Source organism: Zalophus californianus, chromosome 1 (genome assembly GCF_009762305.2).
Source record: "Zalophus californianus isolate mZalCal1 chromosome 1, mZalCal1.pri.v2, whole genome shotgun sequence".
Taxonomy (NCBI): Eukaryota; Metazoa; Chordata; class Mammalia; order Carnivora; family Otariidae; genus Zalophus; species Zalophus californianus.
In genome coordinates this window covers 21,281,022-21,302,109 of record NC_045595.1, presented here as the reverse complement: position 1 = coordinate 21,302,109, position 21,088 = coordinate 21,281,022, and the positions used below count along the sequence as shown (strand labels likewise).

The 21,088-nt window shown below is 59.1% G+C and overlaps 2 protein-coding genes across 7 annotated transcripts; both read left to right on the top strand.

The window, feature by feature from the left end:
* Positions 1–104: 104 nt before the first annotated feature.
* Positions 105–4,045, top strand: MUSTN1 (musculoskeletal, embryonic nuclear protein 1). Its single transcript, XM_027583416.2, has 3 exons — positions 105–251; positions 1,327–1,459; positions 1,635–4,045. The coding sequence occupies exons 1-3, from the start codon at positions 243–245 to the stop codon at positions 1,739–1,741; spliced, it is 249 nt and encodes an 82-aa protein (XP_027439217.1). The 5' UTR covers positions 105–242; the 3' UTR covers positions 1,742–4,045.
* Positions 4,046–4,193: 148 nt separating this feature from the next.
* ITIH4 (inter-alpha-trypsin inhibitor heavy chain 4) lies at positions 4,194–18,961 on the top strand. Of its 6 annotated transcripts, none has more exons than XM_027583411.1 (22): positions 4,194–4,348; positions 5,434–5,594; positions 7,955–8,059; positions 8,205–8,367; positions 8,516–8,626; positions 9,085–9,210; positions 9,862–9,978; positions 10,235–10,403; positions 10,507–10,632; positions 10,823–11,004; positions 11,090–11,275; positions 12,264–12,403; positions 12,661–12,815; positions 13,113–13,139; positions 13,328–13,381; positions 13,843–13,962; positions 14,501–14,647; positions 14,868–15,005; positions 16,071–16,245; positions 17,879–18,033; positions 18,149–18,245; positions 18,700–18,961. In XM_027583411.1, exons 1-22 carry the CDS (start codon positions 4,259–4,261, stop codon positions 18,767–18,769), a joined length of 2,814 nt encoding a protein of 937 aa, XP_027439212.1. In that variant the 5' UTR covers positions 4,194–4,258; the 3' UTR covers positions 18,770–18,961. The 6 variants fall into 6 exon arrangements, with proteins under 6 accessions (XP_027439212.1, XP_027439211.1, XP_027439215.1 ...); XM_027583409.1 differs by having other exon boundaries at positions 4,195–4,348; positions 14,769–15,005; XM_027583410.1 differs by lacking the exon at positions 13,328–13,381 and having other exon boundaries at positions 14,769–15,005.
* Positions 18,962–21,088: the final 2,127 nt, after the last annotated feature.

The following is a 21,088-nucleotide window of genomic DNA, read 5'->3' as shown; positions in this document are numbered from 1 at the left end:
CCCCGTCACCGGCTTTCACCAGGCCACAGCCCCCCAGGCAGCAGTGCTCAGCCAGCCCCTCTCATCTCTAAGAATAAACTCTGAAGCCAGAGACCGTATGGACCTGAATCATCCGGTCGCCCGACGAGGAGGGGAGTGGCTTGCCGGGACAGGCAAGGGGACTATATAAGCCCCAGAGGGCTGGCGCAGCTCTGATCTCTTCCACCGGTTCGTGCGTCTGCCAGAAGAGCGGGGAACCCACCATGTCCCAGGTAGGAGGACCCGGTGCCGGCTGTGTGGGGGCGGGGGCGGGAACCTGGACACTGTCCTCTCTGACGGTCCTGTCTTGAGCTGAACTCCAGGTGTAAACAGGAGTCTCTGCAGCCCCTGAACGGCCAGGGCCCAGGGAGGGCATCCCCCGGCCCGAGCTTGCCGACAAACCCCTATTTATCTTGGGTTCGGTGGTATTCCCTGGTTTGCCCGGAGGGTAGAGATGACATGTAGGATACTTCGAGTCTCTGCGTATGCTTTTGTGCGCAAGGAAGCTGACTGTATGACTCGTGTGTGTGTGTGTGTGTGTGTGTGTGTGTGTGTGTGTACTTACATACTCCTGAGGCTGGACCTGTAGGTACACAGTTCTGCCTGGGCATCGCCCCAGCAGGACAGATCTCTGTGCAAGGGCTGCAGCCTGTTGCCCCAGGAACCCAGCCCAGGCTCGGGGACCAGGGAGTCCCTGCACCTGTCCCCAGGGCTTAGGAAGGAGTGAGGCCTCAGACTCGTGGCCGCTTGGGGCTGCCAGGATAAGCAGGGAGTCTGAATATCCCTAGTACTGGAGGAACAGACAGAGGAGCAGGCTAAGTGGAGACCTCTCCTTGCTGCCTGCTCTGTGGGTGGGTGCTCAACCTCAGACTGACTTCATGGGTATCTGCTTCTACTACCCTATTCCCACCCCCAAAACACACAAGGTAAATGCGGGCAGTTGGGGAGAGAGAAAGGCAGGCTCTAAGGGACCTGTTGCCACCCAGTGAGCAGGTCGTGGAATTCACCCCTTGAAATCCACCTCAAAACCAGTCCCTTTCCCCTTTGCCCTTTGTGCCCAGGCCTGAGCCTGGCCAGGCAGACAGTATGAGGCCAGTCCCCGAGCTCCCAGGCTGTGGGAGAAGGACAGAGAGACTTGGGGGTGGGTGGTGGAGTACAGCTGGGAAGGCTTCCTGGAGGAGGAGTGGCGCCTTCAATTGGCTTGAGCTCAGTGACCAGTGAAGAGGGATCTCAGGGCCGAGGCACAGAGGTGGGAAGGGGCTTTCGGCCTCAAGGCCTGGGGTTGTAAGAGGCTCTGGGCTCTTCAAGGCTGGTGCTCAGGAGGCGCCCATCAAGAAGAAGCGCCCCCCAGTGAAGGAGGAAGATCTGAAGGGGGCCCGTGGAAACCTAGCCAAGAACCAGGAGATCAAGTCCAAGACCTATCAGGTCATGCGGGAGTGTGGTGAGTATCTTCCCGGGCAGTGGGGGTGGAGGGCGTGCATGGCTGTCAATGTGGGGGGGTGGGGGTGGGACGGGGTGAGGGGTCCCAGGGTCATTTCCTGAGAGTCCAGAGCTCTTGAGCTCAGGGGGACTCCCCCCATGAATGCCCCTCCGCCACCTCCCCATCTTCCCCACAGAACGAGCCGGCTCCACCGCCCCGTCCGTGTTCAGCGGCAACCGGACCGGCACTGAGACCGTCTTCGAGAAGCCCAAAGCCGGACCTGCCAAGAGCATCTTTGGCTGAGACGTGCACCCCATTCCCCTTGCCGCTGCCAACTCCCAGACGCAGGAGCCTTCCCCCAAAACTTTTTTATGCCAGAATGCACCCTCTCACCTGCTGCCCGTGGGACAGCCACCCGCCCCTCACAGCCCTGGCCCCTCGGCTCAGGGACTCTGCACCAGCACCCGGGGAACACCAATAAAGAGCATGCCCACGCGGCCCCAGCATGTGGAGCCTGTTAGTTGGTCACCGGCCATGGCCACTAAGTGTAGGGGAGGGGCAGGCAGGTTAGGGTGTGAGGCATGTTCCTCACCCTTCGTGGGCTTTTGGGAGGTCCCAGAGGGTAAGGCAGGTGCTATTATGGCTACTGCCACGTGCGAGAAAGAGCCTTGGACGTGGAGACCTGGTGCTGAGCTCCTGTGTGACTTCAAACCAGTCTCTCCCTTTCTGAGCCTCGGTTTCCCCTCCTGTCTGACAAGGGCCACAGGAACACGGCTCAGGGTGAAGCAGGTGGGGACCCGAGGCTCACCCCTCTGCCTGCCTTCGGCAGAAGCCATCAAGATGCTTCCAAGGACTCCAAGGCCCTGCCAGACCAGGGACCTCCAAGCCCCTTCCCCCCACACCCCTGTTTGCACTACCTCCTTGCCAGCTCATACCCCTCAAAGACAAAGCCAAAGCCAGATCGAGGCCCCTCTCTGGCCAGTGGTAGGCCGCCTCCTGAGCTGTTGTCCCACAGCCAGGGTGAGCCTCCCCCTTGCCACTCCCACAGCTCTGCCTGCATCATGGGAACTCCAGGCCCTTGGCTCACAAGGCCTCAGTGTCCCCTGTGTGCATGGAGCTGTCAGATCTGGGCCTGCGGAGGCCCATCCCCCTCTGACGGCAAAACCACGGGCAGAGTCCCAGGCTGGACCAGCAGGGCTGGGCCTTGCGGCACCCGACTCAGGGCCGCCGTTGGCAGGGAAGCTGGCCGGTCCCCTGGGCAGGTGGGGCTGGCTGCTTCGAGCCTTTCCCACGTTCTCAGCCAGCCCGACCTCCTTATATAGCTGCTTCTAGGCTGGGCCTGTGCTCTGTGCCCCCAAGGAGCAGACCTCCGGTGGGACGGGGCCTGGGCCTGCCCACTGTGCTCCCCGAGGAGGCTCTTTGCAGATTGCCGAAGGGGTGTGAAGCCCCATGTGATCCCAACCTTATTCAGAGCCAAAGGGCAAGCAGTATAGACGTGCATAGAGATGCTCCCGGCTGCAGGTGTGCTAAGGCAGGGGAACATTTACTCGCAGCCAGAGACACAGCACCCGAGTCTCTGCTGCCCTTTCCCCCGGGCTGGATGCTGCTGGCCTTGATGGAGGAGACCCCCGGCGGCCAGTCACTGCCTCAGATCCTTGTGTGGGCCCCCAACATGGCTGCTCCCCACCCCAACCAGTGTCACCAAGCCATCCTCCTTCCTCGACCCAGGGTTTGGCACCTGGCCACACTGCTGAAGCAACTCGACCTTATCCGTGGCCAGACCCAGGAGCTGGGCTTTCCCAGAACCGCCAGGGACACAAGCACCAGTTTCATCCAGATCCCTCAGTATTTATTCACTTCGTTGCTGTTTGTTACAAAGGCATTTCAAGTTTATTAAAGGATAATTGAGAACTCAAGTTACCGGTAATCCTAGCCCAGGCCGTCCGGTGCACTCCCCCTGGTCTGGCTCCGGACAGTGGCACTGCCTTGGCATGCTGCTGCCTCCACATTCTCACGCTGGCCGTGACTCACGGGCTCCCTCGGCATGACTGACCCCTGTGGGCCGCCGAGTGCACACACCACCACACCGTTCGTTCCATGCTTTCCTCTCAATAAATTCCCTGGAGGGAGACCTCTGGGCCTCAAGGTGTGGGCATCTTTATGGCTCTCGGTTGGAATTGCCAAAGTGCGGGTCTCGTTCTGGGGGACTTGCTGGAGCTGAACCAAGAGCCCTAGCTAGATTGATGGGGCCCGACAGCAGCCTGGGACCCAAAGGCAGAGGACTCCTGGGCCCAGTCCCTGTCACCCCAGAAACAAGGGTTCTCCATCCTGCCCCGACCCCAGCAGATCTTGCCCCAGTCAGACACCCCAGTGGCTGCTCAGTTCAGGCTCCCACTGCCCCCTCCCGGAAGCCACTCCCTAGCCCCCTTGGTCTGGGCTATCCCTGTTTCTCCCAGGCTGGGCTTAACGGAGAGCAGGCTGGTTCACTGTTGTGTCTCCCAGACCTAGGGAGCCCGCCAGTGGAAGGGCTGGTGCGAGGGGTTGGTAGCGGCCTGGGATGATTCTGGACTTTTCAGAGGGAGTGCCATACTCACTTCCCACCTGAGCCCGCCTCTCCTCACTACGTGTTCCCCCTTGGCTGGGGAGCCAAGGTCCACGGGACAGTCACGGTTTGCTTAGCTGAGGCTACTGCAGTTTTTGGCTTGGAGATCCCAACTTCCCAGAAGCCGCCCCCAGAGGGGCGGGACCGCGAGCATGTTACTAATTCATTCCGCACATCCTCCCAAGTTCAGAAGCAACCTGCCAGGCACTGGAGCCCAAATGAAGGCTTCGGCCCCTGGCTGCCCCTGTGGCCTCGCGCCGGTGCTCTTCTTGCTGCTGGCTGCGCCCCCGACAGCGGCCACCCAGAAGGTAAGGGGTGTCCGCAGGTGCCCGAGCGGGGGTGGCGCGAGCCGATTGACAAGGAGAGCGTGTGTGTGTGCGAGCACGTGCGGCCGGACGAGCGTGGCCCAGTGCGTGCGCGAAGACGGGGTGCCAACTGGCAGCCAGGCACTAGCCTGGGCGCTGTCTGGATGCTCTCCCATTTAACAGAAGGGAGACCCCGCTCCCGCTTTACGGGGAGGCGATGCGGCCCGGCGAGCTGCCGCTAGCGGCCAGCAGGGGGTGGGCTGGGCAAGAATGGGCTTCAGGAGCCCGCCTCTCCCTCTCCCTGGCTGAGTGGCTGCGCAAGAGTTATTTACGCTTTTCGTGTCTGTTTCCTCATCTGTAAAACGGCAAAAAGAAATGCTATTCAGAGCTTTGTCGTGAAGATCAAACCTGTAAAGATCTAGAAAGAACTTCGTCCAATGTCTGCCACCGAGCAGACACTCCATGAGCCACCCGCCCTCGGTGCTAAGCCGCGCGTGCACCTGAACATGCCATGTGCCGAGAGCAGGTGTGCAAGGCTGCAGGCGTGCACACGTCCTTCCTGGGGAACCGCAGACCTGGAGGAGAAGAGCATTTACCTGGGGAGGGTCCAGGGCTGCAGGGTCAAGGGGGGCAAAGAGGAAGGCTCCCAGTAATTAGAGACTGGGCCCCCCATCTCCTCCACGTTCTCCCAGCTCCCGTAAGCACCTGGTGGGAGAGAGGCAAGAGCTGCTTTTCCCAGTCTCCATGGAGGCTGCGGGCACCAGAAATCGCAGAACTTGTTCACTACCCTTTCACCAGGCAGAGCTAGGATCAAATGTGAAGCGGCCTGACCCCGCTAGGGCCCCCCGCCAGAGGAGAAAGTGACAGTCACCTCCCGGAACACACTGAAGGGTGGGGGACGAAGCACGCAGCTCCCTCTGCTGTGAGACCAGTGTTCACATGTGAAATGCCTCATGGGGTTCGGCCAGGGGCTTGGTCAGTGGTTCGGCCGGTGTCGGGGACCAAGGGCAGGGCCCCCTCTTAAAGAGTGCTGTCTCAAGCTGGGGTGGCATTCAAACAGTCCCACCCCTCCCCCTTCACTGGTCCAGAATGGCATCAACATCTACAGCCTCACCGTGGACTCCAAGGTCTCGTCCAGATTTGCCCACACAGTCGTCACCAGCAGGGTGGTCAACAGGGCCAATATTATGCAGGAGGCTACCTTCCAGGTGGAGCTGCCCAAGAGAGCCTTCATCACCAACTTCTCCATGTAGGTGCCTTCCTGCCCTCTTCCCCGACCTTCCTCAACCCGGCACCATGACACCATCTGCCCTGGTGACACCCTGTCGGGAAGAGCGACCCTCTTCCTGATGTGAGGTGAGCCAGGATGGATGCCTTAGGCGTGTGTGCTCTGCCTGTAGGCAATATAAGGAACCAGAGGCTTTACCCGTGAACTTCATGCGTTCTCAGAGACGTTCCATCCCTCCAGCCTCCACCCATCCATCCCTCCTGCCGGCCATCCCTACCTCCCTTCCTCTCTCCCTTCATCCTTACCTCCATCTCTCCCTCCCTCCCTCCCTCCCTCCACCCACCCTTCCATTCATCCCTCCTGCCATCCACCATCCACCAACCTGCCCAGTTCACAGATGGAGAACCACAGCATCTTGGTGTCTGTTCCTCCGAAGAGTAGAGTTGGGGCATCCTGAGGCCAGGCCCAGGCAGGAGGGAGTCACAAAAGGCAGAGTCCAGCTCGGAATACAGATGACTTCCTAACTCCTGGGCTGCCCCACAGTGGAGCAATGCCTGGAGGAGGGCGATCTCTGTCACAGGAAGTTCTAAGCCAGCTCGTCCCCTCCCTCCCACTTGGGACACAGCAGAGGGCCTTTCTGCTCTGGGCCCGAGGCCGCACGGGGAGGCCCCTGGGATTTCTGTGGACTCTGTGGCTCCAGGCTGCTCCTCACCTTGTCCTCTGCTGTCCTCCCCCACCCTTCCCAACTCTTTTGCAATGTTTGCTAAATGCCTGAGAACCCTCCCCGTCTGCACCTGGCCCCACGAGAGAGGCAGTGATTCAGGGCAGGCCAGAGAGACGCTGATCCCAGCAACTGAGGGAGGGCAATGGATGGGGCCCAGAGCAAGCTTCTCTCGGCCGGGGTCCCCAAACTACCCTGAGACCTCTGAAATAACTGCGGTGGGGCCTGGGTCCCCGTGGTCGGCTTCTTCCTCGCTCCCTGCCACCCCCGTCAGCAGCCCCCTGCTTCTCCTAATCCTGGAGCCAGGCCTGTGCTGCCCAACTTGCAGTCTGAGTGCTGCAGGGTACCCCCAGCCTCCGACAGGGGGCCAAGCCCAGAAGGCGGCCAGCTTCTGGACACATGGCATGTGCTGAGAGCACAGGGCCTGCACTCCTCTCTGGGTCCAGATGGTGTTGCTGCAGGAGATGGGGAAGCAGGGGGCAGGGTGCCCTGCTCTCTGGCCTGACGGGGAGCCTCAGCTGGGCATCTGGGAGGACGAGCCCTATGGCCCACTCAGCAGCTGCATCCCTCGCCCAGAGTTAAATGGTGACCGGGAAGGTCAGGAAGGTGGGACACTGGGTCCTAATGCCCTAGCTACACCCTCCCCGCCCACCCCTGCCCACTCTCACCCTTTCAGGCCCCCCAGGTGGACCAAGCGTAGGTTCGCTGACACGTCCCTGCTCATCTCACAAGGAGGGTCTGGAGCAGGTCTTCTCCTTCCAGAGGAAAAGCCCTGGAGTTCCTTCTAGTCCCAAAGAATAGCCATTAGGATTGTGGCCACACCCCTGGGGCTCCCGTGCACCAGTTGTCCAAAATCTACTTCCCCAGAGGCCCCCCTCTGTGCAGAGGGCCCTGCCGTGTGCTGGCAGGGAGAGGGGTCAGAGCCTCTCAGACCTGCGTTTCCCACTGGCCTGGGAGCCCAGCACCCCGCTCCTCCTCCGGCTGCCCACACACCTGCACACAAGGGTGGGCACACGTGCGCCCCGGAAAGTGCTTGCTGGTGACTGACCAGTTCCTCTGGGAGCAGGCTGTGAGGTAGACCGGGCAAGCCGGGATGCGGGGCCAGACTGCAAGAGTGGAGGCCAGGCTTTACCTCAGGCCTGCCTCCCCCGCGACCTTCCTCCCCGGGCTGTTCAGTAAATGCATGTTTACCAACACTGTGCGTGCCGCAGGGTAGACAGAAGCCTAGCATAGCTCGCAGAGGCCCACCACCCTCATCCGGGGCCCTGCCCAGAGTCTTGTACACAGTAAGTACATAATAAGTGAGTAGGCTGGGCGCCTGGGTGGCTCAGTCGGTTAAGTGTCTGCCTTCGGCTCAGGTCATGATCCCAGGGTCCTGGAATCGAGCCCCGCGTCGGGCTCCCTGCTCAGCAGGGCGTTTGCTTCTACCTCCGCCTGCCGTTCCCCCTGCTTCTGCTCTCTTTCTCTCTCTGACAATTAAATAAATAAAATCTTTAAAAAATAATAAGAAGAAAGAAAGAAAGAAATGGGCGGGCTCAGGCAAAGACAGGAGTCGATCTGTGAAGAGGCACACCAAGTTCAGGGAGGCTCCCTGGAGGAGGTGGGACTGGAGTGGGCAGCTCCTCTCAGGCCCTCCACAACACCTGCCGTCCTGCCCCAGGGTCATCGGAGGTGTGACCTACCCAGGGAACATCAAGGAGAAGGCTGCAGCCCAGGAACAGTACAGCGCAGCTGTGGCCAGGGGCGAGAGCGCTGGCCTCGTCAAGTGAGCCAAAGAGGGTGGTGGGAGGGACCCTGGGGGGTGGGGGGGTGGAGGCTGCCCCTGCCTTCAGCCCTGCAGACCCCTCCAGCCTCCAGTGGCCATACCCTGCCTGGCCTGGAGGGGCAGACCTGCTGCTCTCCTCCCCCAGGGCCAGCGGAAGAAAGACAGAGCAGTTCCAGGTGTCGGTCAGTGTGGCTCCCGCTGCCAAGGTCACCTTCGAGCTGGTGTATGAGGAGCTGCTCAAGCGGCATCTGGGAGCATATGAGCTGCTCCTTAAAGTCCAGCCCCAGCAGCTGGTCAAGCACCTGCAGGTACCGGCACTGCCTGCTCCCCGGTGTGGGTGGGGGGTGCTCCAGGGAGACCCCTGCTCTGCTGAGGGCAGCCCCTCCTTCCCGCTCTGCCTCTTGTGAGGCCCAGCCCCAACTCTGGGCGACCGAGTGACCCACTCCTTGCCTCCAGATGGACATTCACATCTTCGAGCCTCAGGGCATCAACTTTCTGGAGACAGAGAGCACCTTCATGACCAACGAACTGGCAGACGCCCTCACCGTCTCGCAGAACAAGACCAAGGTGGGCCTGCCTCGATCGGCGGGCAAGCGTCCCCAGGGGCCTGTTGTCAGGCCAGCCGTATGAGTCTATCCAGAGAGTGGGACAAATGGGCAGACTCTCTGAGCTGGAGGGACTTCGGAGGTCTGTGTTCATGCTGCCACTTGGCTGAGGTGGAGGGCAAGGCCTAGAGAAGTCTGCTGAGTGCTGGTGTGAAGCCTGAGATGGGGAGAAGGCCATGGGGAGGAGCTGGGGTGAGGGACCCACAGTGGGGAGGGGTCACCAGCTGGATCCTGCGCAAACTGAGCCCAGCCTCTGCTCACACAGCTCCCACTCCCCTGTATGGAGGCAGTCTCTCCAACAGCTTGGCCTCAGAGAATGTTCCCTGGACTGTGGCCCAAGGCTGCATCCTGGAATTCTTGCTTCAGAGGGGGTGGGGGTGGCCACGGGGCTCCTCCCAACTCCAGCCTGTCCTTCCCCAGGCTCACATCCAATTCAAGCCCACGCTCTCCCAGCAAAAGTCACCAGGGCAGGAGGACACAGTCCTGGATGGCAACTTCATCGTCCGCTACGATGTGCACCGGACCGTCTCCGGGGGCTCCATTCAGGTGTGTGGGCTCTCAGGCGAGAGTAGGGCAACCAGAAAAGGGCCCGAGCTTGTATGTTCTAGAAGGAAATGCAAAATAACTGCCCCTACTTATCAGGGTGAACCAGTGGCAGCACAGACCGAAAACAAATAATTTTGTTATGTTGTCCCTGAAACAATTTTCTCTTGGAGGCACAGAAGTTTCACCTCTGCTAAAGAGATGCCCTGTAGGATTTCCTTTATTGCCTTGGCTGCCAGGAGGCTCACAGTTCAGTTTTATGCTCAATGGCAGTAGCTTCTTTCACACAAGTTCCTGGCATCATTGTGCTTTCCCTTTTGACCTCTGATGGACCTTGTTTTTAAAGTCTTTAGTCTTTTGATGGATTTCAGGCTTAGAATGTCTGAACTTTTTGTGATAAGTTGCCTCAAATACTAAAACAAATAGGAGATAAAGTGGGGGTAGAGTTCTAGTGGACCATGTGTGAGCAGGGAAGGCAAGAGAGGGGCTGGACTGAGCCGTCAAAGACGGTGAAGATTTGGGAGGTCAGCAGTGGAACAGAGACAGAGGGGGCTGTGTGAAGAGAGGAACCCAAGGATTAGGGTGAGAAGGCTGGTCGGGGGCAGGGCAGGGCTGCAGCTCTTATTACCTGGGTTTGTTTCACTCTGATCACAGATCGAGAGTGGCTACTTTGTGCACTACTTTGCCCCTGAAGGCCTGCCCGCTATACCCAAGAATGTGATCTTTGTCATTGACAAAAGCGGCTCCATGAGAGGCAGGAAGATCCAGCAGGTGGGTCCCTCTGGCTAAGGGCACAGCCCTGGAATCTCACACATGCCTAACGCCATTGGCCCTGGTCTAGGAGGCATTCTCCCCCCTCCATCTTCCTGGGTAAGGGGTACCCAGGTGTTGAGATTGGCCAGAGTGTGGGCAGTGCCTGCCCCGAGCGCATTGACCATGGGAGCCTGCAGATGCCAGCCCAAGTACACATGAGCCCCAGGGAGGCCCCACTCAGACACCCGCCTGAGTCTCCCACCCTCCTGCTCAGACCCGGGAAGCCTTAATCAAGATCCTGGATGACCTCAGCCCCAACGACCAGTTCAATCTTGTCAGCTTCAGCGGGGAGGCGGCCCAGTGGAAGCCCTTGCTGGTGCCGGCCTCAGCCGAGAACGTGAACCAGGCCAGGAGCTATGCTGCCAGCATCCAGACCCAAGGAGGTGAGCGCCTCTGGGGCCCTGCAGCGTGGGGCCTTCTGGTGCAGCGAGCCCAGCCTGGGCAGCCGGGCTGGAAGCCACCACCCTGAGAGTACGTGCCCCCCAGGGACCAACATCAACGACGCGATGCTGATGGCCGTGCAGCTGCTGGACAGTGCCAACCAGAAGGAGCTGCTTCCAGAGGGGAGCGTCTCCCTCATTATCCTGCTCACCGACGGCGACCCCACCATGGGTGAGGGCACCGCCAGCCACTCCGGGACACGCTGCCCTGGAGGGGGCGCAGCTGGGGTTCTCCCTGGCTTGCCGTGGGACCCGAGGCTGGGGTGGGGGGCGTATCTGAGGCCCCTCTGGCTCTGAGATTCCAGAGGTATCTTTGAACAAATCACTTTCTTCACTCCCCCTTCCCACACCGCTGGGTCCAGGGGAGACCAACCCTGCAAGGATCCAGAAGAACGTGAAGGAAGCTATAGATGGCCAGTACAGCCTCTTCTGCCTGGGCTTTGGCTTCGACGTCAGCTTTGCCTTCCTAGAGAAGCTGGCGCTAGACAACGGCGGCCTGACTCGGCGCATCTATGAGGACTCGGACTCCACCCTGCAGCTGCAGGTGCCAGAGGGTCCCGGGTGGGCCTCCTGGGTGAGGTGGGCGGGGCCCGGCCCGGCCCTCGTGACACCCCCCCCCCACCTTGCAGGACTTCTACCAGGAAGTGGCCAACCCACTGCTGACAGCAGTGACCTTTGAGTACCCCAGCAACGCGGTGGAGAAGGTCTCACGGGACAACTTCCGGCTGCTCTTCAAAGGCTCTGAGATCGTCGTGGCTGGGAAGCTCCGGGACCAGAGCCCCGATGTGCTCTCAGCCAAAGTCAGGGGGCAGCTGGTGAGTGTGGCCAGCCCCTCTGCAGGGGAGGGGCAGCCGGGGCGGGCAGTCAGGAGGGGCTGGGTTCAAATGCCAACCTGGCAGGGCTCCAGCAACTGACCTTGCGCAAGTCACACCGTGCCCTCTGCCACTTAGAGATGACACTTAGCAGTCCGTCTGTGCTGCTGCTGGTCCTGAGAGCACCAGGTACTTGGCGTGCCCTCCTGGCCTCACACCGGCCCTCGGAGGCTGTGGTCGGCCAGGGGGACTGCTCCCCTTTCGCAGATGGGCAGGCTGAGGTCCAGGCAGGGCAGGCAACTTGCCTCGGGCCCCAAAGCAGCCAGGTCAAGAGCCCGGCTCCCCTCGTGGCGCCCTGTCGCTGCCTCTGTGCCACGGGAGGCCCTCTCACTCCACGGAGAGAAACAGCACCTGCTCTGCTGTAGATCCTTCTCTAGGCCCTGGGGATACTGTCCTCTCGGGAGAGACAATGCGGGTAAATCATCACACAACCAGGGAGCTGCAGGCTGGGTTCGAACCAAAGTCCTACCTATGGCCTCTCCCCAGAAGGCCTGGAGAAGGAAGCAGCAGTCCACCCAGAGCTTGGTACCCACCTTACTGCCACCATCCCACTGCACCCAGCCCCAGCAGAGGGCACCAGCTTGGGCAGGGGACTGCTGGTTGGGGCAGATGGGGCCCCAAGCCCTATCAGGGCCATGACACCTGAGTTCTCTTCTCAGCTCTGCCACTGACTTCTGGAGAAGGCTCTTCTCTCTTTGTTCCCAGAGTCTCCATCTTTGGGATGAGTGTGGAATGCCTCTGGGGCCCCTTTCTGCCCCTACACTGCACTTGCCCTTCCTTCCCGCTGCTGTTTCTACCCTGGCCAGGGGTTCGGATCCCATTCCCTTTCTCTGGAAGGGTCGGTCTGACCTGAGTTCCCGGCTCTGTGCCTGCCATGTTGGCCTTGGAGGGGCCCTCACTGCCCCTGCCCGGGCTGGGCCCCTCTTTCCAGCACATGCAGAGCATCACCTTCCAAACGGAGTCCAGCGTGGCGGAGCAGGAGAAGGAGTTCCAGAGCCCCAAGTACATCTTCCACAGCTTCATGGAGAGACTCTGGGCATACTTAACCATCCAGCAACTGCTGGAGCAAATGTGGGTGGCCCACACCCTCGAGGGCCCACTGGGGCAGCCACACACAGCCCAAGCACCTTCCCAAGCTTTCCCCGGGGCGGGGGGCAGGTGCAGCTGGCCCGGGGTATCTCCCGGGCATAGAGAGAGAGGCTAGTGCAATCGTGGGTGAGCTCCAGACTCTCCCTGTGGGAACCTCCCAGAAGCGTCTGGAAGGGAGGGAGAATCTGACTAAGCATCTGGGGAGGACCCGCTGAGCCTCTGATATCCCCCACCTGCAGGGTTTCGGCATCCGATGCTGAGAAGCAGGCCCTCGAGACCCGAGCTCTGAACTTGTCGCTCCAGTATTGCTTTGTCACTCCCCTCACGTCCATGGTGGTCACCAAACCTGAAGGCAAAGAATGGTCTGAAGTTGCTGAGAAGCCTGTGGAAACCAGTAGGTGTGAGAGTAGGACCCCAGCCTCCTCGGCAGCACGGTTTTGACCTAGCGTCCTCCAGAGCCTTTCCCGTGTCCCCACCAAGTCCCCGACCCAGCCATCCCTAGTTTCCCAGGATCCCCCGGACACTCATCCCATCTCATTGATGAGGAAGCTGAGGCCAGGTCTCCTGACCCCAGAGTTCACCGCACTTAGTCAGTGCTGGGGTTGGGAAGCAAGGTTAAACAGAAGCCCTTTGAACTTGTGGAAACCACTCTAACAGTGTATTTCCTTTTCTCTCTTTTTGTTTTATCCAGAAAACAAACACAGGAACTTCTACTTAGGTAAGGGCCTAATTCCTTCAAAGGCTGGGCCGGGGGACGGTTGGCTGACACAGGGCTTAAGGCCCCAGCCCTGCGAGGTTGCTGCTACTCAGACCCCGTCCTGGGCACTTAGGGACACAATCCCTGGTCAGCTGGGGACCCCAAAAAAGTATATCCCAGAAGCTAATCCAGGTCCCTCTGATTTCCAGGTGGTCCACTGTCTAGATTTCGTACCGCTGGAGACAGAAGGTCCAGAATAACAGGTGGCAAAGGAGGGAGGGGGAGGGGTGGGGGAGAGTGACAGGACCTTCACCCCAGACACAGACTAGGCTCTGCCCTGGTTGTTGCGGGAATGACTTTCCCGGCTCACCTGGCTGGTTGGCAGGGCGGGGACTCAGGTCCAGTTATATCTGATTAGGAGGCATCTATACAGACTCTGTCCTCACCCAAAGACGAGGCTGTAGAGGACAAGGTAGTCTGAGTCAGGGGCAGGGGCGGGGGGGCTCATATCCCAGGGATGGGGCTGAGGGGCTCAAGAAGGGTCCATCGCTCCCACGCTGAACTTCTCCTGGCCATGGAGGGACAGGCTCCCAGAGTGATGCACGTAGGGAGGGGAGGCATCTGCCCTCTCCACATCCCTCTCCTGACCTGGGTCCCAGAGCCTTGGCCATGGGGCGCCATGACGCTGCTTGAGAGAAGGCTGCATGTGTCAACTTTTCCAAAGCTGGACCTTCTGGGAAGACACCTAGTGACTTATGGAGAGCCGGACCACAAGGACCTCTTAATTCTCCTCATCCTTACCCACTTATGGCTGGAAAATCACTGCTACCAGACATGTTGTTAGGTAAGCCACTTTCTGACCCTCTGAGGGTCTAATTTTCTCAAGATGATCATTAAACATGGCCCTAGAGTTAGTGAGGTAAAGCACAAAGCACAGGGCTGGGCACAAACCAGGGAGAGTTGCTGTGGGGCATGACATGATGTAATGTGTCCTTTATTTTCACTGAATTGGATTCATTACACTCTGGAGGCTGGCTCAGGATGGAACCTTCTAGAAAGGGATGTCTTCCTCCATTTCCAAAGCCAGCAGTGGACCCTTGAGCTGTTTCTGATCTCCAGGTCTGGACTCAGAAACAGCACAGAGCCAGGCTAGACCCTGTGTCCTCTCCATTTTCCCTACTAGCACGCTCTCCTGTTTGGAAATCTCATGACAAAGGCTCTCCTAAGTTGGGTGTGGGTGTGGCCGGGGTTGCGGGGCTGGGTGGGGGGACGGGGGGGGGGCGCTGATGGTAGCTGGAGGGCGTGCTGATTGCTCTCAGTCCTGACTGCCCTCTTCCTTTCTGTTTCTGGCCCTGCACCAATGCCTGCTTCGGCACCATCAGCCCCTTCCATTCCTGACGAAGTGTTTCGTGGTGTGGATTTAAGAGCCAAAGATGCCCCCCAGGCCAGAGTCCCTGCAGTAGCTTCAGACCCTATAACAGGGAGAATCTGGGAGAGGAAAGCCTCGGGGAGCTCTACAGACTTGTCACGTGGGTTTCCCATTGAGGTCTAGAGGGAGCCCTAACCACACATCCATGTCTCTGTCTCTCACCGGCCCCCACCCCGCTCCTCGGGAAGGGGCTCCTAAACCCAGACTTTTTCTTCTTTCAGAATCAGCCAAGACAGCCTTACCCCCAGGTCTGTTGCCAGCCTCCCTTAGGCCTGGTCCCCGCCTTGTCCTTGTCTCCCAGCCTGCTCTACCTACCCTAGGAACCACAGCTGCTGTCCCAGCCCCCATCCAGGCACCTGCCGTCATCCTGATGCTGCCCGGACAGAGCGTGGACCGCCTCTGTGTGGACATCAAGCACTCTCAGGGGCCGATGAACCTGCTCTCAGACCCTGACCAAGGTGAGAGGTGCACATCCAGTCATCCACCCAGAGAGACCCAGACACCACTGACTCCCGACTTACTACCCCAGAGACAACGATGAGACACCTGCCCATGGAGACACACCTTGCCCCATGCAGGCGCATCCCAGATCCCGGCATGGCCATGTCCCTGAGCACCACATACGCAGGTTGGGGTGGCCTGGGCACTCCAGGGTGACCAGACATGGACTTGCTCCCAGGCACTGCCATACTCCCGGGGTGGGGAGACAGACTTGGGCACAGACAAGCTCAGTGGCCTATAGTCAGTGCCCAGAGTGACATGGAAGCAAACCCAGAGGAGGAGACAAGAGCTGTCCGGGGAGCAGGGGTGGCTGCGCAGGGTCATAGAGGAGTGACGAGGCCTTGGCAGACAAGTAGGGGTCCACTGGGCGGAGGAAGGGGCAGGCAGAAGCAGAGCCCTGGAAGGTGCTGGTGGGACTGTGGAGGGTGTGGAGGCGGTGAATGGTGGGAGGAGGTAGGTGTGTGCTGGCCAGGCCTGCACCCCCAACCCCCAGAACGGTCTTACTGGTTGAACTGAGTGTCGGGTCAGATGCAAGGAGGCGCAGCACTCAGGGATGCTCATGCTCGCCTGCAGAGCTGGCCAGAGTCAATGAGAATGTACAGCTCCCTCGTTCCTCCCAGGTCCACGCAGTCTGCCACTCATCCCGCCAGGCCTGTGGTCTGTTTGCTCACAGAGGAGGGGGGGCACCACCACTCTTCCATCTTGCCCTTGGCCATGGGACCTCATCGGGCCAGGCACGCCACAGGAGCTTTATGAACGTTTGTCGATTTCCAACACGATCTCCCTTCTCAGGGGGCTCGTCTGAAGGTGGCCATCACTGAGGATTCGGGGGTCATTCCACAGACATCTGAAACCAGGGGATGAGGGGAGAGACCGTAGGAACCAGCCCCCAGTGTGAGGGAGTGTTTGGTAAAGGGAGCCGGGGAGGTCAGCTGGTGAGAAGGGGTCTGGGTGGACCTCCCGTTCAGGCCAGCGCCCAGCTGGGGCCATGGTCTTGACCCCTCTGCCCCCGACCCTCTCAGGGGTTGAGGTGACTGCCCAGTACGAGACAGAGAAGGCCCAGTTCTCGTGGATCGAGGTGACCTTCAAGAACCCCCAGCTGCAGGTCCGTGCCATCCCTGAGCATGTGGTAGTGACCCGGAACCGAAGAAACTCTGGCTACAAGTGGAAGGAGACGCTGTTCTCGGTGATACCTGGGTATGCCCCGGCCTGGGTCCCGTTGGGTTCCCCCCCCCACAGTCTGGGTACCTCTCTGGCCCCATCACTTAGCTGGGGACAAGTGCCAACAGGTGACCTGAGCCCACGGGCCTGCGGACGGGGTGGCTGGGCATGAGTCTTCTGCAGTGGGCTGCTCCCGCAGGAGGAGCAGAGACGCAGAGAGCCCTGCACCACCCCCCTGCTCTGGAGGGCACCGAACAGTTAGGCTGGGGCTGGCTGCCCTCATTCCTAACCCGGGTCACTGTCCCAGGTGGGGCATGGTGTGGTTTGGAGCTAGCTCTGCTGCTAATCCTGTGTGACCCTAAGCAGGCTGCTCACCCCCTCTGAGCCTGTTTCCTCACTCATCACCAGAGATAATCCCCCGGCCCTGAGTCTCAGAGGGCAGGGCGGAAGATCCAGTAAGAGGATGTGGTCCGGGAGCACTTTGCCCATTAGAGAGTGCGGTGCCCACGGGGTGCCGTGGGGGGCAACGCTGTCAGTGTGGCCAGGTAATGACAGCAATGAGCTGGAGAGCACTGTCCCCCAGGGCACTTTAGGCATGTCATCCTTAGCATGCTCCCGAAGCTCTGACGGGGGTCGACAAGTCCACCCGGCATCAAACACTGGGCAGCTGGTGGGTGATGCAAGTGGACAGCATCCTCTTCTGGGTGAGGCTGCCCCACCACAGAGCCTTCCAGAGGCAGCTCTCCAGCTCTGGAGGTCACGGGGGCCTGGGAGTGGGGCCGAGGACCCTGACCCTCTTTGAGCCGTGCCCTGCAACCCCCCAGCCTGTACCGGGTACAGAGAGCCTTGCCCTCTGCCCTCTCCCTGCCCCCACAGCAGAGACTGGTTTCCACTTGACAAATGAGTGCATGCCTAGAAAATCCAAGGGCTTCACCTGAAAACCGCCCGATTTCATAAGAGAGCTTAAAGTTTCCGATTATCTGATAAATGCACAGAGAATGACAGGATTTCTATGCCTTGGACTTGCATGCTAGAGGGTAGAATAAAGAATTCTTATCGCCTGAAGTAAGAAAAAGTCCGAATACTTTCATGAGCTACGGAAGATACACATAAGGGAAAACAGACTGTGTCTTGTACAATGACTGGAACAGTGTCAGTTTAGGGCATTTCCATTTAAATGACCTCAGAGTAACAGCAGGGTTCTATTCAACATGCTTAAAAGAGCCTAACATTCCTAAGAAAACAAAAAAGGTAAGAATTTCAAAGATTATCTTAAGTAAAAAAAAAACCAAAAGGACCGGACAGAAGGGAAAGGGACTTGCTCTTCTTAGACCTAAATAACGCTAATCCTCAGAAGGAAGCGCCACTGGCTGTAACAATGAAAGGGACAGAGGAAATGTACCAAGACTGGCCGAAATCGGATCCAACTGATTCACGAGAAGCCAAATCCAAAAGAACCAGGGAGGGAAAAGAGCCGTTGTTTTATTTGAGAAAGAAAACAACGGCTGTATCTAAGTTACCGTCGGTCCCAGTTTACCATGAGGAGACGGAAGCCCAGAAGGGACTGAAGGGACTCAGCACCCGAGGCCACAGTAGGAATTCCCGGGGACAAGCGGGCAGCCCCGCCGGCTCCCAGCCCGACTGCTCAGGACCCTGGCTCTCCCTGCAGCGTCAAGCTGACCATGGACAAGGCGGGGCTCCTGCTGTTAAGCAGCCCGGACAGGGTGACCATCGGCCTGCTACCCTGGGACGGCCCCGGGGAGGGGCTCCGGCTCCTTCTGCGGGACACCGACCGCTTCTCCAGCCGCGTCGGCGGGACCCTCGGTAGGCGTCCTCCCAAGCCACCGCTACCGTGAACAGGCAGCGGGCTTCCCCTCTGTGCGTCTCCCAGCCTCCCTCTCTGTCTTTATGCCTTGCTGACCCGCCCTTTGTGTCCCAGGCCAGTTTTACCAGGACGTGCTCTGGGGGCCTCCGGCAGCGGCAGATGACAGCAAGCGAATGCTGAGGGTTCAGGACCTTGAGTACTCTGCCACCAGGTGACTCTGTGCAAGCAGGCCACTGAGCCCGGCCAAGGGCGGGGGCCGGGAGGCTGGGAGCTGGGCCCCTACCCCTCTGTCCTTGCCCGGCAAATAGAGAGAGTCAGGGCAAAGGCTGATGCTTTAGATATGTCTGACCCAGGTCTTAGCGACCCCACAAAGTACAGTCAGCTCAGACCCACAGAAACCACCCCAGCCCAGAGATCACTCGGGTGGGGGTGGGGGGCAGGGGGAAACTCCTCCTGAAGTCTCAGAGCCCCGGACCCTGAGGACCGCACACAGCTGGGTGTCCACTTGGGTGACGGGGCCTTGTTAGCCGGTGCCGGAGGAAGTTCTCAGGGCCCCGAGACTCTCTACCCTCCCCGTTCCTAACCCCAGCCATCTCCGTCTCTTTGCACCACACCTGAGATTTGCGGACCACCTATCTTTCTGTCTGTTCACCTTTCCATCCCAGGTTGCTCAAGCTGGATTACCAAGAGGGGTCTCCAGGAACAGAGATTTCCTGCTGGTCCGTGGAGCTGTAGTTATGAGGGAGTGGTGAAGCACCCCCCCCGCACATGCCGCACAAAGGTGTGCAGAGGACTGCCACCCTGTGACCGGAGGGCCACCCTTGGGGCCTGGGCTGCGATGGGGAGGATATTTTGACTCATTACAATAAAAACAGTTGCTGTAAGCCCAGGCAATGGGCATCTCTGCTGGCATCTGGCTAAATCCCACATTAGAATCAGAATCTTCGAATCTTCTACCGTGAGCCCTTCAAAGGCCTGTGGCCAGTAAGCCCCATGGCGAAATTTCAGTCCAGTCTCTTCATTTTACAAGCGGAGAAACTACGATTTGGAGAGATTAAACCACCTATTTAAAATGTTGTTCCACACTGGGTGTTATACCCAACCAATGAATCATTGAACACGACATCAAAAACTAATGAGGTACCATATGTTGGCTAGTTGAATTTAAATAAGTATAAATAAGAGAAAATTAAATTAAATTAAATTAAACATTGCTCCAGCCTGCAGCTGGGGGTCTAGGACTGGAGAACATACTCTGGCAGCAAACGTTTAGTCTGCTTTATGGTCACTCAGTCAGTGGAAACCAGTTTTGACTAAAAAAAGACCCATGAACTGGGTTAGAAACAAATGTCCCCGGGTGGGCACAAACTGGGCAGAAGTTCTTTATAGGCCAAGTCCCTGAGGTTCTCAGCAAGCTCTGGGACCCCTTGGTGATGGGGTTTGCATGACACAGTCCGATTTCCACACCTGTTCTCAGGCTCAGGCCTGTCTGCTCACTGCCTTGTCGAGAGGCTAGTCCTGGCAGAGAGGATACAGAGGTGAGGCTCTGGCCCCAGGAAGGAAGCCCGGGTCTGTCGCCAGGAGCCTCCAGTCTCACGGGGGTGCTCCCGGATCCTGGGCTGCCAGGGCCCTGCTCTGCCGTCCATGCTCTGGGGTTAGGCACCCCAGAGAAGGCACCCAATCCCTGCATAGGCAAAGCATACTTAAGAAACCATTTACAATTACTCTACCTACTTCTTTAAAAATGACACACGTCTTTGGCTTACAAATAAAAAGCATCAAGAGAACAAAACAAAAACCAGGAGGATGAGATCAAAGAGAAGAAGCAAGCAGGGGAGAGAGCTGGATCAGAGGCACCGAGGGTGTGCTCCGGCCATCCTGGCGGCCAGGATAAAGCAGGAAATGAGCTCGTCGGCTTGCTGGGAGGGAGCAAACTAGATCACCGGGGAAACATTCTTTTCTTAGCTCTAGGGCTTTACAGAATGTTTGCAGAGTAACTCTTTCTAGAAGGGTCAGAGGAGAGGCCAGTGGGAAGGGTCTCCAGCAGCAGGGGACACTCCGTCGCCCTGATGCCTCCCCATCCAGCGTGGTCGGCGGGCGGGGGTCACGGGCTGAGTCGCCTTGTGGGGGCCGCTCAGAAGGGCTCAGACCAGAGCTCCTTGAGACAAGGGAGCAGCCTCAGGGGCTCTGCCGGACTTGCTGGGGGGCTAGTGCTACCATCCGGCGACAAGATGCTGCCCACCCCAAACCACCCCCCCGGGACCCCACCACCTGGGCTGGGCTGTGGAACTGGCACCCCAGCAGAGGGGTCATGGGTGACTTTCTGGCCCAGAGCACTTACAGAGCAAGTGTTCTCTGAGAACAGTTGAAAGGAGCTCCGTGCCCTTCACTGTTTTGTTCCCTGAGTGCTTTCCAGCTACTCACTTAGGCCAGGCTCTGGGCCGGGTGCTGGGTACACTGGGTACCACGGGAGACATGGTGCCTACTGTGACCGCTGCCACCCAGAGAACAAAGAGCCCAGGGGGAGACATTTTGTCCAACCTGGGGAATATCAGGGAAGGCTTCCTGGAAGTGGCATGGTTGGGGCTGCATTTTGAAGAATAAAGAGAAGTTAGGCCAGTGGAAATGGAGGGCAAGGACACCAGGCCTAGAGCCAGAACGCTGCGCACTGAATTCAGGGAAAGTGGAGGAAGGTGGTGCCACGGGGTGAGGCGGAAGTGGACGCTGGAGAGGTGGAAAAGCCGGCCGAGGCCAGCCCCGGCTGTGTGCACCTTGCCAGGGAGTGTGGCTTCTCTCCGGAAAGCTGGGGGAGGCTTCAGAGGCCGGAAGCAGGGGCAGGCATACTCAAGATGACACCGGGACTGGGGAGAGGACGCAGTCCGCCAGGTTTTTGCCAGTGTGGAGGGCCTCCCTGACTGTGTGTTGGGGGGAAGGGGCAGAATCTTGCCTGGGGACCTGCTGCCTTTCTCCCAACTCACTGGGCTCGGGGGCTACCTGGGGGCACAGGACAAAGACAGGCACCTCAGGAGGATCAGAAACCATAATGCTGATGAT